Below are 14,014 nucleotides of genomic sequence, written 5' to 3'. Positions count from 1 at the left end.
CTATTTTAACCTTGTAAATGCCTCATCCAATTCACTCTTGGCCACCTCTGGCAAAAGCGCTTGTGTGACTTTCCTTAGTACATGTTCCATTAAGTCTAACTGACCTCGTAGTTAAATTTCCCCTTTTCAGCTCACTCCTTATTATGCCCCCTTAACCCTCTTCAATGATTCCTTCTTTCTTTTTGTGTTACTGCCTCTCAAGAATTTATAGATTGTTATCTCCTCTCCACTCCTTGAATAGAGTAATTTTCAGAGGATTGATTAAAGCCCTGGGGGAGAGAAGATGGTTCAGGCTTTATCATTTCATGGGATTTTTTTTTAAAAACAAAAAACAGACAATTTAATACAACCTGATGCACACCAAAGGCACCGAGAAATTGCTTTTTCAAAGGATCTTTATGAGCCAGAAACAAAAGTACTCAATAGCCGGGGTGGTTCAGCAAGGAGACAAGTGACACCAGAAGAAGGAGAATCTGCCACTCACTCATCTCTCCAGTTTGAATTTGACCCCTTTCAGCTGAATTTGCTGGGCAAGCAGGAAGGTGCTTAGTGGTGAGTTCAAAATATAAATGCTCAAATGTAAAACTGCAGTGGACAGAGTGCCCCAAAATGGTGAAACTCCTCGGAAGGATGATGAAGATGCAGTGAACTGTCACATGTGCTACTAGATGGTGCTCAGATACTATGGACATGAGAGTGGTACCAGAACCCACATAGAATAAAGACATCAAAAAGAGAAGCAAGAAGGTAACATTGTAGCCTGATGAAAAATGAGGGGCAAAGAAAAATATTTACACTTTTAAAGAGACTTTTTTGTTTGCTTGGTTTTTTTGTTCCTTTTCTGCTGTCCACCTGAGACCAAACCTTAACCCTTATCCCACAAGGCCAACAGGGGTACATACTCACGTGGTTAGCCTGTGCCACAAAGATCACATGGTTATTTTTAGCATGCTAGCTCAAGCAGAGCTAGTGCACTTCTGTCTACCTGGGTTGGGAGACCCTCTCCCCGCTGCAGTGTAGGCATACCCTAAGTCACACAAGACATCTCATTTTATTTAGCTTTCACATCAGAATCTGACTTGGGACACTGGCTGCTCAAAGCAAACGATTGGATATACCAACCACCTTCAGCCATTCCATCTAGGTCTTCAATTTTGTCAGCTCTCACAGCCTAGGTTGAGTTGGACGAGATGGGAGATCCCTAAGGAAAACAGCCATGCTGTCGGAGGTGCTGTTGGAGATTTAGTGAGTAGCACTTTTCCTTCCGTGAGTACTGGGTTGAGGTGGACAAGAAATTCATAATGAATAACGTACTGAATTAATTTATGCCTCTTCTGCTCACAGAATGTATTTGGTACTTACATAGTTCACATCACTCTAATATCTGTGTAAAGAGATCATGCTCTTCTCATTCATTATTGAAATTATTCACCGGTAGCATCTGCAGGTAAGTCTTGCTCTGCAGCTGGTATGATATTCTTAATTCAAGTTGTTTTGAGTCTTATGGTATGTTTGTTTCCTGACTGGATGAGTAACTCTTAGATTCAGGTTCCAGGTTCTAGTATGGCTGAGGTTTTAGGTCAGTGCTCATAATAATCCCAAGGTCCCATAGTCAGAGCTGGGATTCCTTGCTCAGATTTAGACCACACTCCGGGCAGCTTACCTGGTGGGTAGAGGCACAGGAAGAACACAGGTTTTCAGCACTAAAAAAAACTGTGATTAGCTTCCAGTCATTTTGGAAATCTATCATCTGAAAGGAAAGAGCACAAGAGAAAGCAGTTGGTGCATTGTGTACCAATGGCACTAGGGAGAAGATAAGAGCCCTGCTCATCACTTGCATTCCCCACCCACCAACCATTAGCCCTCTTTCCTGTGGGTTTAGGTGAAGCCTCTAGCAGAAACTCGAAACCACCAGAATCAGCTGAGTTCAAGTCAGCTGAACACTTGTGAGTGATGCAGATGCCATGAGACATGAGAACATGGGTGTACGGGGCCTGTTGACCCACATTAGCCTTGTGCTGCACAAGACATACCAAAGAGCAGTTGGACAGGAGATTTGAATTCACCAAATTTTATGCTAAGTCTAATCCCAAACACCTGTGGGCCATGCTCCCATAACGTCAAGGACCATGCAGTACCATGGGCTCCCAGCACAGAAAATAGTAAGTGAGCCACAGAGTCAGTTGAACAATCACATTTGCCAGTTAGGCCAAGACCCTTTTACCAAGTCACAGGTCTCCAAATGCTTAGACCCAAACAATGGGGCAGGATACAAGGAAATTAGTGCATGAAGTTTCAGGATAGGATTTTCAGAGCACCCAGCATTGGCTGAACTCTGCACTCATTGAAGTCAACCATTGATGTTAGTGAGAGCAGACTCAGTGGGCGTTTGTGATAATTCCACCCTAAGGTGAAATGAGGAAATGGGAGAGACTTACTGAGTTCTATTATATTCCAGCAGGATTCCTAAGCAGGCCACATGCCATCATAGGGATCAAGCATCCTTGATTAGCAGGAGGCAAACTAGGATTAACTTTAACCAAATATTTTGAACACCACGACAAATAGGGAGAAACGTCTTCAGAAGCAAACAGTAGGTTCTTTGGGATGGCAAGACTAATTTTGTTTTTAATAGAAACACCGGAATTCAGTAACTGTTTTTTTGTTTTGTTTTTTTAAGGCAGCATTTTCCATATCTAACAGACCCTTTGTTTTGTGTTCAATAGAACTGGTCAAAAATATCTTAAACTTCAAAATTTCATCAACATTTTGAAGTTCAAAATGTTTTGAAATTTGATTATTTTTTCTCATTTCTTTCCTCCCCTTTCCACCCCCCACCCCCAAGTGCTGGTGTTCATTGTTATGCTGAGTGTTTTAAACATACCTGCTTCTCTTTCATGCATTTCACCATTTTTTTAGCTTGATCCAGTATGCTTCTGTTGCACAAAAGGAAAGCAGAAATTGTCAAGTCATTTTTAAAGAACACTTTGGCAGATTTAATCATTGAAAAGAACAGCATGGGACTTAGGTACAAATCCAAAGACACAGTCAGGTTGCTAGGCATCTGTTTACCCCCATTCAACCCACTAAATTGTTTAGCTGATGCAAAAAGGAAGGGCTCATCTGAAATCAAAAGATCTGGTGTGTTAAATGGGCCACAGCAGGGCCGGATTAACGCAGGGGCTTTACGGGCTGCAGCCCAGGGCCTTGAGCTAAGGCGAGCCCCGAAAAAATAAATCCATAATTATATACAATTCAGTGGTCACCAACTTGTCAATCACGATCGACTGGTTGATCCTGGAGCCTCTGCCACTTGATCACGATCTCCGGGCCGCTAAAAATCCAGGAGCGCAGCAGGGCTCAGGCAGGCTACCTGCACACCATGGCCCGACTCCGCTCCCGGAAGTGACCGGCTGCTGGCACGTCTCTGTAGCCCCTGTGGGGCGAGAGCGGCTCCACACGCTGCCCCTGCCCCCAGCTCCATCCCCGCAGAAGCTGCAGGTTGGCACCTGTGGGCACGGGCAGCACATGGAGACACGCTGTCCCCCTCTCCCCCAGGGGTACGCAGAGACGTGCCAGCAGCTGGCCACTTCCAGGAGCGGCGTGGGGCTATGGCAGGCAGGCAAACAGGCTGAGCTCTGCTGCCCCGCCAGTGGGGAGCCGCCTGTGGCCTTGCACTCCCTCCTGCATCCAAACCCCCTACCCCATGTCAAAATCCCCTCCTGCACCAAACTCCCTCCCAGAGCCCGCACCCCTCACCCTCTCCTGCACCCCAACACTCTGCCCCAGCCTGGAGCCCCCTCCTGCACCCAAACTCCCTCCCAGAAAGAAACTAATATAATAGCTGTTCTAAGGTAAGAAGTAGGCTATTTTGAACTAATGTAACTATATTCCACATGTTTTAAGACTGAAATGTAACCACAGAACGGCTTTATGTTAATTAAAGGGCAAGTTTAGTATAGCGTTAATAGCCTCCATGCCATAATTGTGATCATTTTGTTTTAAATTAGGAAAAAGACTTGTATACAGGAGCCCCACAAAATCTAATAGCCCAGGGCCCACAGGAGAGTTAATCCAGCCCTGGGTCACAGAGCCACTTGTCACTCCTGTTCCGGATACGAGAAAGTTGAGTCACATTGGCGGGGTTTGGTGTTAGGAAAGCTTGTCCTGTCCCTGCTCTACATGTTCTGAGTACAGTTAAAGGATTTCATTCTCATGGGGCTTTCAGCCCTGTACCTTTCACCAACACTAAATTCATTGTTCAGCTAAAAAAAGAACTTACATAGCTTTGGTTCCGGACACTGTTCTGCTAGTTTTGGGAGGAAGTGGCTGATGCAGTACAGAGGGGTTAAACCTGCTAACAAGAGCTGAACAACACACACACAGTCAGTACATTCCCAGATCCTGGGAACTACCACTCTGCCTCTTCACCCGTAACAGAATCAAATCAGCCACAAACTGCTAGGATCTCAGGCTTCTTGGTGGGCATCAGGGACCCTCCGCTCTTATCAGTGATGTTGTTCCTCTGTGTTATGAGTTTTGAAACAGTGGCATGAAGTTGGAATGATCTGTTCTAGCCCTGGTGCCGCCTGGGTATTGGGTATCTCCCAATTGTAGCAACAGGAGCTGTGCACAGAGGATTTAGGCCGCCATGGGGCATTATATGGAAGAGAGGATATTTACAGGGAGTACGAACAACCAACTTCCCCCAGCACTGAAGGGATTTCCAAGATTAAAAAGAGCCCCATTTGTGCCCATGGAAAATGAAGAAGACATTAACTTGTTAGGGTGAAGATTTTGGGGAGATGGAAAGAGTACCTTCCCTAATCCCAGTGTTGTGGTGATCCTGTCTGCACCCGAGGAGAGGTGGCTACAATGCTCTCCACAGCAAATCAGTGCTATCCAAAAATGTCAGCTGGAGAGGTCACTGGAGAGCTATTCTGTGAAATTCCCTTGCACTCCAGGGGATTTGCATTCTGCCTCCAGAGTGGCCCTCCCTTAGCTCACTCTGACACCCCACTTATGGCTGCACTACGCACTGATGCTGCACCCTCTCTAAAGAGCCTAGCAAAGCTGCAGGACCAACCACACATTTAATGATACCTGGCAATGGATTTGCTTAGAGTTCAGTGTTGAGAACAACACAGCAAGACACACCTGATAGTGTTCCCATGCTCGCCTGAAGGAGGGTCCTTTCTGGGCTATAAATAGAAGAAAAACCTGAGTTGATTTTTGTCACATTTCTCAAAAATCAAAATCATGTTACAGCACAGTGCTGATTTCTTCTCAAGAGCTCTGTGTTTCTTCTAACAGCTGATAAAATCACTACACCTGCTCCCCCATCGGAATGGGATCTGTCTCCCCCACTTTCCCTAGATTTTAGTAATGCCACCCGCTGTTGCTGAGTCACAACAGAACACTGATTTCAGGGCTTAATATAAAGGTAAAGGAAGTAGTAATTGTCAACTCTTTACCAACAGTATTTGTTTGTAACTTATCAACCTTATTCCCATCTAACCTAAACCCCTCTGCTAAACATTTACATAAATAGTGTGCGTGCAAGTAGCTGCATTTATGCATGCAAATAAACAATTTCAGTGCCCAGTTGATGCATTTGGCCCTGCAATGGCACACACCAGTGAGTGAGCATGTATGTTTGTACATGCACGGTTAGAAGTATCATTTTTAAATTTTAGTCTAGAATTTTAGCTGGTGTAAACTGGCATAGCTCTAGTGACTGCAATGAAGCTAAATATATTTGCACCAAATGAGGGTCAGACTCTTATTTTACTTCAAATGTAACAACAACCCTGACAAGTGGGAAAACTGTACAAAACATGGCCAAGGAGCACGGTGGATCATTCCAGCATCCGTGGAATGTGGTCTCAAGGTTAGCGCAGGGGACTAGCCATCAGGACTCATGGATTCTATTCTTCACTCTGCTAATGACTCCCCGCATGCCTTTGGGCAAGTCCCTTCCCTGTTTCCCCATCTGTAAGCAGGAGGCGATACCACTAACTATACAGGCTTCATCATAGTTTTTATGAGGCTTACTCAACATTTATAAAACATCTGACATCCTGGGGTAAAAGGTGCTCTTTAAGCAAAAACTATATTGACTAAGAATGAGTAGGGACATAATGGCTCAGATTCTAATTTTTCAAAGAAGTCCGCTACCCTGCTCTTGCACACCCAGGCACAAGAACAATTTTGTGGATGGGATGAAAATTGGGTACTCCCTAGAATCTGGTCTTCATCCCTGTCATGTGCAGCTGTGTAAATTGACATCATAGCAGTAGCCAATGCTAACCAATGAAAGTTCACTGTTACCTTTCGAGTAAATCTTCATGATCCATCCTAGAATCTGGGGTCTGTAAATAAGCATGGAACAAGAAAAGTGCTATTAATAAAGCAAATAGTAGACTACCTCTGTCATAGTCCAGTTTTGTATTTCAGATATTCACTGTGGTAAATAGCATTTTTCTCCATTGCATTTTAAATTACAACACATAATTAAGGTTTCCTTATTGCAGTTCGCTTACAGTTTGGAGACCATTTCTTTGGTACATTCTAACGGTGCATTCTATGTATCAAAAGAGTTTTAAAAGATGAAATACCACACTTTTGTATAGCTGAATGAACTGCTTTTTAAACTATACTGAAGTTTCTGTTCGCCCAATCTCTTTCCAACAGGGGACATGATCCAAAGTCCATTTAAGTCATCAAGACTCTGTGAAGTCCACTAGGGACTTAGCTATTAGTATTGATTTTATATGGAAGGTGCCCAGCTTCTACAGTTATGGGAGGCTGTGTACAATCCTAAAATAGATAGATGCCCACTGATTTCAGTGGGCTTTTGGTTGAACCGACACAGACCTAGAGATGTCTCCTTTCCCAAAGGCTGTATGCCTTAAATGCAAACCATTCATACATTTCTTTCTATAGCGTCTCTCACCCATGCCATTCAAGGTATTAACATAAGAAGAGTCTTTTTAATATGGAAGACCATGTGCAGAGATACAAGGGAAGACAGAAGGATTCTTAGTTCTGGTAAAGGAAACTCAAGAGTTAGGGCAGACCAAGTGTCATAATTTCTTCTCAAAAGGGGAGAAATCAGGAGGAATACAGTAATTCTGACTGTTAGAAATTCATGAGTTCTGCAACCCAAAACCTTATAGGAAGTTATGGCAGATAGATGGGTAATACTGAGATGTTTTACAAATACGTATCTCAACTCTGTGAGGCTCTAAGTATTTCCTACAAGATGCTAAGCACAGCCAGCCGCAAAGGGAGTTGAGGATGCACATCACCTCACAGGATTAGACCCTAAAATGTTAAATTGTTTGTGAAACTTCTACAAGTTTGAGATTCCCCCAAATCTTTCTGGTTTCTCCTATCCCCGTTTTCCCCTCTCTGTGCATCTCCAGTTATCCCACAACACACATTCAATATAAATTTCAGGCTGATTAGGGCACAACAAAGAAATTAAGGGATTTCCAGTTCTTAGTGCTGCAGCAATATTGTATTCTGCATCTCAGATTCAACAGGAAGGATAGTTACCCAAATGGACTCCCTCATATTTCAGCAACTGGGATTTCAATCTTGTTTTGAAGCAAAAAAAAAAAACTCACCACCTCCACAAGATCCTTCACTGTTGATTCTAAAGTATTTAGGAATACAGAGTAGGAAATATATGGTAGTTGTGACAAACAACTTTGTTATTTTGTAGTTATGGGCCTGGGCTACAAAATTCTGATCCAGATATGTATCCAAGCTTCCCTAGCACTCAAGGGAGTTCTGATCAAACATTCCTGTTTAGGTCCAACTCTCTTCCATAGATTTATACTCAAATTCTTAAGGCCAGAAGGGAAAATTATGATCAACTAGTCTAAATGCCTGCATAGAACAGGCCAGAGAATTTCACCCAGGAAAAGCCCACAGTTCTGTGGTTGAACTAGAGCATCCCTTTTAGATAGGCATCCGATCTCAATTTAAAGAATTCACATGATGGAAAATCCACCACATCTCTTGGTAACCTGTTCCAATAGTTATTTACTGATAAAAATTGCACTTCATTTCCAGTTTGAATTTTTCTAGCTTCATCTTCCAGCTATTGGATTTTGTTATGCCTATATTTGCAAAGAGTCCTCTTATCAAATATCTTCTCACTGTGCAAGTGTTTATAGACCCTGATTGCATTTCCTCCTGCATGAAGTCAGTTGGGTACTGATAGAATCAGAGCTATCGTATGGTAAGTGGTTAATATCAGCTACCTCTTGTCTCCATTTACTCGAAACCTTTAAAAACATGTGAAAAGTTTTGAGTCTTGATCACACCACCAGCAAGTACAGACCTTTAGGGCCCACATTCTGCACCATTCAACTCAGCAGGAGTTTTGTTACTGATTTCAACAGAAACGGGACTGAGCTCTTAACGGTGAAGTATTATAGTCAACACACCTTGCTGTTATACTTACAGTTTGCAAAATTCCTATGGCAGCAATTGCTTTAATGTCAGATGGCCTCAGAGTATGAACTGCAGAGATAAATCAAGGTCTTCATGTTAGAAAGATCAGTGGCTTTGAAAAAATAATTACATTCTTCGATGTGAAAACACAGCAGAGTAAATTATAATCATTATTGGCATTTATATTGGGCTTTTCAGCTGGGAGTTTTAAAGCAGCCAAAGTCCGATACTCATTGATTTTCAATGAGATTTGGGTGCCTGACTCTCTTAGCTTCCTTCGGAAATTTCAGCCTTCATCCTCAAAACACTTTGCAAATAACAAAAGATCACACAACAGTCCTGTGAGCTGTTGACATAGGTATCATTATCCCCAATACAGGGATGGAGAAACTGAGGCAGACTTGTAAAGTCACTTGCCCTATTATTACGTCTGGATTAGAACTCAGGAATTCCTAGCTCCCAGACTCAAACTCAGTCCATAACCATGTCTACACTACAAAATTATGTCAACCTAACCTCTGTCAGCATACAGCCACCACAGTTATTAAATCATTTGTGTGCACACACTTGGCTGCTTGTGTCGGCGGTGTGCGTCCTCACCAGGAGCGCTTCTACCAATTGTATTGTCAGCATGGGGCATTGTGGTATGGCTCCTGGAAGCCAGTAACAGTCATCTTAAGCAACTCAATGTCTGTACTGACACTGCATCGACTTTATTACATTGACTGTGACTGTACAGCGCTCAGAGAGGTGGTGTTACTAAATCAGCATAGAGAGGCACTTATATTGGGGGGAGCCAAATTTACATGAAGACACTCCCACAGCTACGTTGACGCAAAGCAGCTTACGTCAACCTAACCTTGTAGTGTGGAGTCAATGTCTCTCTACAAGCTTAGAGGAGGAAAAGCCTCCAAGAGGATGATTTTTAAACACAGACCTGAAGATGCAGGAGAATGAGACAGCTTCTCTAGCTCACATGGAAACTGGAATCTTCTCAGAGGCTGTAACAGCAAACAGATGGGTTCTTTTCTTTTTAACAAGGGAATTTAGGCTAAGGTAAAATGTTGGATCAAGAGGCCTAAAGATCTCTATTCACCAAATGGTTACAGCATGTGACTTAGACTATGATTTAGTCAGAGGTATTTTTAGTAGAAGTCACAGACAGGTCACGGGCAATAACCAAAAAAAGTCACAGCCAGTGACCTGCACATGACTTCTACTAAAAATACCCCTAAATAAATCTTGCGTGCTGAGGGGTGGGGAGTGGCTTGGGGTCCTGCCGTCACCGCTCCTATGGGTGGGGGGTGGCCCGGGGCCCCGCTGCTGCTCCCAGTGCCTGGGGCCACCAGAGCAGTGGCCAGTGCAGCTGGCTCCAGGGCCGCCCCAGCTACTCAGGTGGCCCTGGGGTCAGCACCAGCCGCTGCAGAAGTCCTGGAGGTCCCAGAAAGTCACGGAATCCATTATTTCCATGCCTTCCGTGACAGACTTGCAGCCTTAATCATGGCTAGTGGCAGAATCAGATTCCCCTCATACTGTCCCACCAATATTCACCACCCTTAGAGGCACAGGGATGAAACTAGTACAAAATTCATGGCCCATTCAGTCCAACGTCTCTCTGGGAATGTCTACACTGCAATTAGACACTTGCGTCTGGGCCATGCCAGCTGACTGGGGCTCAGACGAAGGGGTTGTTTAATTGTGGTGTAGACATTCAGGCTGCAGCCCGAGCTCTGGGACCCTCCCACCTTGTAGATTCCTAGAGCCTGGGCTACAGCCCAAGCCTAAACAGCGACACCACAATTAAACTGCACCTTAGCCTGAGTCCCACAAGCCCCAGTCAGCTGGCCTGGGCTAGCCATGGGTTTTTAATTGCAGTGTAGACATACCCTCTGACAACAAGGGATTTTAAGGGGAAAATTACACCCTGCTACAGAATTCTGTAGGATGGTTCCAAAATAAATCTATAGAAATGAGATCCCTCTCTATTAAATTCTATAGCTTTTTAGAGAAATTTCAAGAACCATATTAGTTTCATCCTTTGGAGTAAGCTGTACATTGGGAGTGGTAGGTCCTCAGATTCATTTTTTGTTGACGACCATAAAGTCTGCACAGATGTGATCCCAGTTCATTTTTGCAGGGATTTCCCCAGCCCCCTGGCATGGTTAGTGAGCTGGTGGGTCTAGAGCAGGATTATAGGTTATTCCAATAAGGTGTGCTTACCACTGTGTAAAGGGCCAGCACAAGACCTGTGCAACACCTAAGCCATGTCTGAGGACTTAGGTGGTGCACAGACTTTGTCCCACTCTCTGGACAAAGGCGAGTTTCATCTATAGATATTCTACAGACTTTCAGAAACATAATACCAAGCTATAACTCAAGGATCCATCGAAAGCTGTTTCACACAGCATAAATCTCTTATGCACAAAAAACTAAGTTATAAGAATATTATTAATATAGCAAAGTCCAGTATTCAAAAGTTAGGAAATAGCAGATTTAAGGTTGCCTGCGCAATCTGTCTCACCCTACACGGCTCCCACTCCTAACCTCACTCCCCAAACTCCTCATCCAGACTTAGTTTCCCCACCCCCAAATTCTTCCTGGCTTCTTGTCCCAATTCTCCTCCCTGCTCCCGTCAGATGAGGCTCTTCTCTGTACTGCCTCTATTCCCTCCCCACACTGGTTCCTAGTCCCAGTCTCCTCATCCAGCCAGTGCAGTTTTTTCCCCAGCTCCTCGTCTGATCTCAGTGTTCCGCCCCCAAAGCTAACTGGCTCCCAGTCCTCCTGTTTCCTTCCCCAGCTTCCAGGCCCCGTCTCCCCAGCTCTGGTTTCTAATCCCAGTCTCTCTGCCCAACCACAGTGTTGCACATTGGTGTGATTGAGCCAGTCGCCCAATGACAGGAGAAGCTCCAGCCCTCTTGCAAATGTCATCCCTGTCTGGGGGAAATCCCAGGAGGTGGGGCAAGGGGGAAAACAGCTAGTCAGAGGGGGAAGAGCAGCCAGTAAAAGCTGCTTCAGGAAGCAGACAGCACTTTCCCCTCCCTTCAAGAACCAACATCAGTCTCACAGAAAGGGAGGGAGAGGAGGGAGCCCTGCAGTTCTGTTCTCTCCTTCCCCTGTGAGCAACAGGGATGGCTCCTTTGCTCTTCCCCATTGCCTGCAACACCAAGCCTAAGAAAGAGTTGAGAGGGGGTGAAGATCCTCTGAAACTGCCTCACCCAGGCCTGGCAAGAGGTAGAAAAGCCCTGTACCTGCAGAAGTAGCAGAGGTGAGGCTGGGTGGCAGAACTGATTTGGGTTGGGGCAGAATTAATTGCTTGGCAGAGGACAGGCAAATGTGAGGGTGAGAGCTCCGAGGGCCAACATCACCTTACCCAATACATTTGGAAGAGTGGGCAACATTAATTGTCTCACACACGCCCTGTGGGTGGGCAGAGGGAGTTCAAAAATCAAAAGGCAGAACAAAACACAATATAATCTTTTTAAAATAATAATCTCATGGATTTTATGGAGTCTGACGCATGAGTTTTGATCTCTTGAGGTGGGCAATACTGTTAATGATACTTCAGTTAGCATTACCTCCTGCCGAGCCCTCTCTACAGCCACTAGTCTGCAGCCTTGGAGAGCTCAGTCCATGGTAATGCAGCTCCCGAGAGAGCTCTTCTGGCAGGCACACAGGAGAACACTGGCATAGCACAGGGAGCCAGACTTTCTGCTTCCGATGATCTTATGGTTGTGGCAGACCAAAAACACAATACAAACTTTAAAAAAAAAATCTCTTGATTTTTGGGGTCTGACTTGTGATTTTGGAAAATTTGGGGTTAGCAATATTGCAACCAGTCCCAGTCTCTCTCTCTCCTTCCAACTTCTAGTCCCTGTCCCATCACACTCCTTGTCCCACTTACTCCTTTCCCTCTCCCCAGGTCCAGCTTTTGTCCCCTCTGCATTTGAGTTAGATGGCTTCCTCCGCCATGCTGCCTGAGTACCAGCAAAGGGCGGGTCACTGACAGCACAGGAGAGACAGGCTCCCTGCTCCTAGTTCTCCTACCAGGCTGCACCCCACAAGGAAAGTCCTTTTGAGCTCCCAAAGCCCTGGGCAGAAGCATGCTCAATCACTCTGTGTGTAGGAGGGTGGTCACATGCACAGTTCAGTCAGACATAGGAGCTGAGAGAGATTAGACTGTGCTCAGTGAGGATGGAATCGTCTCAGATTTTAGTTGTTAAGATCTAGTAAGAGCATGTGCAAACTGCATTTTTTTTAAAAAGACTTAATGTCTTGGGTAAATTTGGGTGGATTTGCAAGGGGATGGCAAAAGGGCACATCCCTGATACAAAGGCCACCCCACCTGCCAAATTTCAAGGCCCTGCTCCAAAAGCATGGGGGTGCTGCAGCATTTCAAAGGAAAGGTCTCCATTTTTTAAGACGATAAAACAACATTAAACCTTGTTCCCGGAAATGGCTGAACTATTTTGGCTGAAATCTTGCAGACAAATTTAGCCTAGGGCAAATATGCCGCATTTAAAATCTCAGTCCAAACGAATCAAGATTGGCAGCTGTAAGCAATTACAAACAGGGTCTTACAATGGGAAGTGTAGGGCAACCTTAATAAATTGGTGGTGCTGCTAGCCCTGCCCAAGCTATCTTGGAACTTCTTGACTTTGCAGGGCCTGATCTAGCATTAACGTAACATTAAGAGTATTTATTTATGTTGCATTTAATTCTGCACAGTCAGGTTCGGCCCACAACATTTTGGCACCTGAGGGGGGGAGCTCAAATTATGCTCCCATGCCCACTCGCTTGGGTCCAAACTTTGAAACTCTGGGTCCTAGTGGTGCCCCCGCCACAGTCTGGCACCTGAGGCAACCGCCTCAGTTCACCTCATGGTAAGGCCAGCCCTGTGCACAGTTACTAATAATCCAGACCACAGGGTTCTGTTCTCTCTCTCTCTCTCTCTCATTGAGGGGTTACATCACAACAATGTAGCAGGACATCAGGTGGTGGCAGGTATGGTATTGAGAATGGAAAAAACTAAAGCTTTCTTCATGCCAGGGACTTACCTCCAGTTTCTTTTGTTTCTTGAGGTAGTTACTTTCCATCATGGGATGAGCTGCAGTGCCTTGGGAAGGGGATGGGGGTGGAGAAAAATCCAACAATCCATTAGCAATGAATTTCACTCACTCTTTGCTAACATGCATAAACTCCTCAATAGATAGAGATACAATTAAATGTGTCTATTTCTGAAAGGGAGAGAGTTTCACCTCTTCTCTCTCACACAGTTTCCAAAGCTGATCTCCACTCCAGTGCCTGTCACTCTGCACCAAATGTATGCCCTCTGTTTTTAAACATATTGGGCCATAGCTTCTGTGGATGCAATCTGCATAACTATTAAAATAAATGCTGGAAAGCCGTTTACAACAGCTGTGAATCTCATCTCTTAACTTTATGATCTGTGTATATAACAGATCTCATTAGCTTCTGTACCCTTTGTCCTCCCCATAGCCACCACACATTACTTATTGAGATCCCTGCTGTGTTATGCTTGAATTTAATT

The 14,014-nt window shown here is 44.6% G+C and overlaps 1 protein-coding gene across 4 annotated transcripts in view; it reads right to left on the bottom strand.

The window, feature by feature from the left end:
- The window catches only part of PLB1 (phospholipase B1), a 136,132-nt gene that overhangs the window by 116,652 nt on the left and 5,466 nt on the right, over positions 1-14,014 (bottom strand). For 3 of the 4 annotated variants that reach the window (XM_073338615.2, XM_073338612.2, XM_073338616.2), the window contains exons 2-9: positions 13,521-13,579; positions 9,404-9,467; positions 8,477-8,535; positions 6,331-6,371; positions 5,158-5,201; positions 4,283-4,367; positions 2,885-2,936; positions 1,664-1,750 (exon numbers count right to left, since the gene is read on the bottom strand). In XM_073338615.2, coding sequence (XP_073194716.2) covers positions 1,664-1,750; positions 2,885-2,936; positions 4,283-4,367; positions 5,158-5,201; positions 6,331-6,371; positions 8,477-8,535; positions 9,404-9,467; positions 13,521-13,562 — 474 coding nt within the window. In that variant the 5' untranslated portion in view covers positions 13,563-13,579. Of the gene's footprint in view, positions 1-1,663; positions 1,751-2,884; positions 2,937-4,282; positions 4,368-5,157; positions 5,202-6,330; positions 6,372-8,476; positions 8,536-9,403; positions 9,468-13,520; positions 13,580-14,014 lie in introns of those variants that run through there. The other variant, XM_073338614.2, reaches the window with a different exon arrangement.

This window comes from Lepidochelys kempii, chromosome 3 (assembly GCF_965140285.1).
Source record: "Lepidochelys kempii isolate rLepKem1 chromosome 3, rLepKem1.hap1, whole genome shotgun sequence".
Lineage (NCBI taxonomy): Eukaryota > Metazoa > Chordata > Testudines > Cheloniidae > Lepidochelys > Lepidochelys kempii.
The sequence above is the reverse complement of the archived record's forward strand: the minus strand, read 5'-3'. Positions and strand labels throughout refer to the sequence as shown.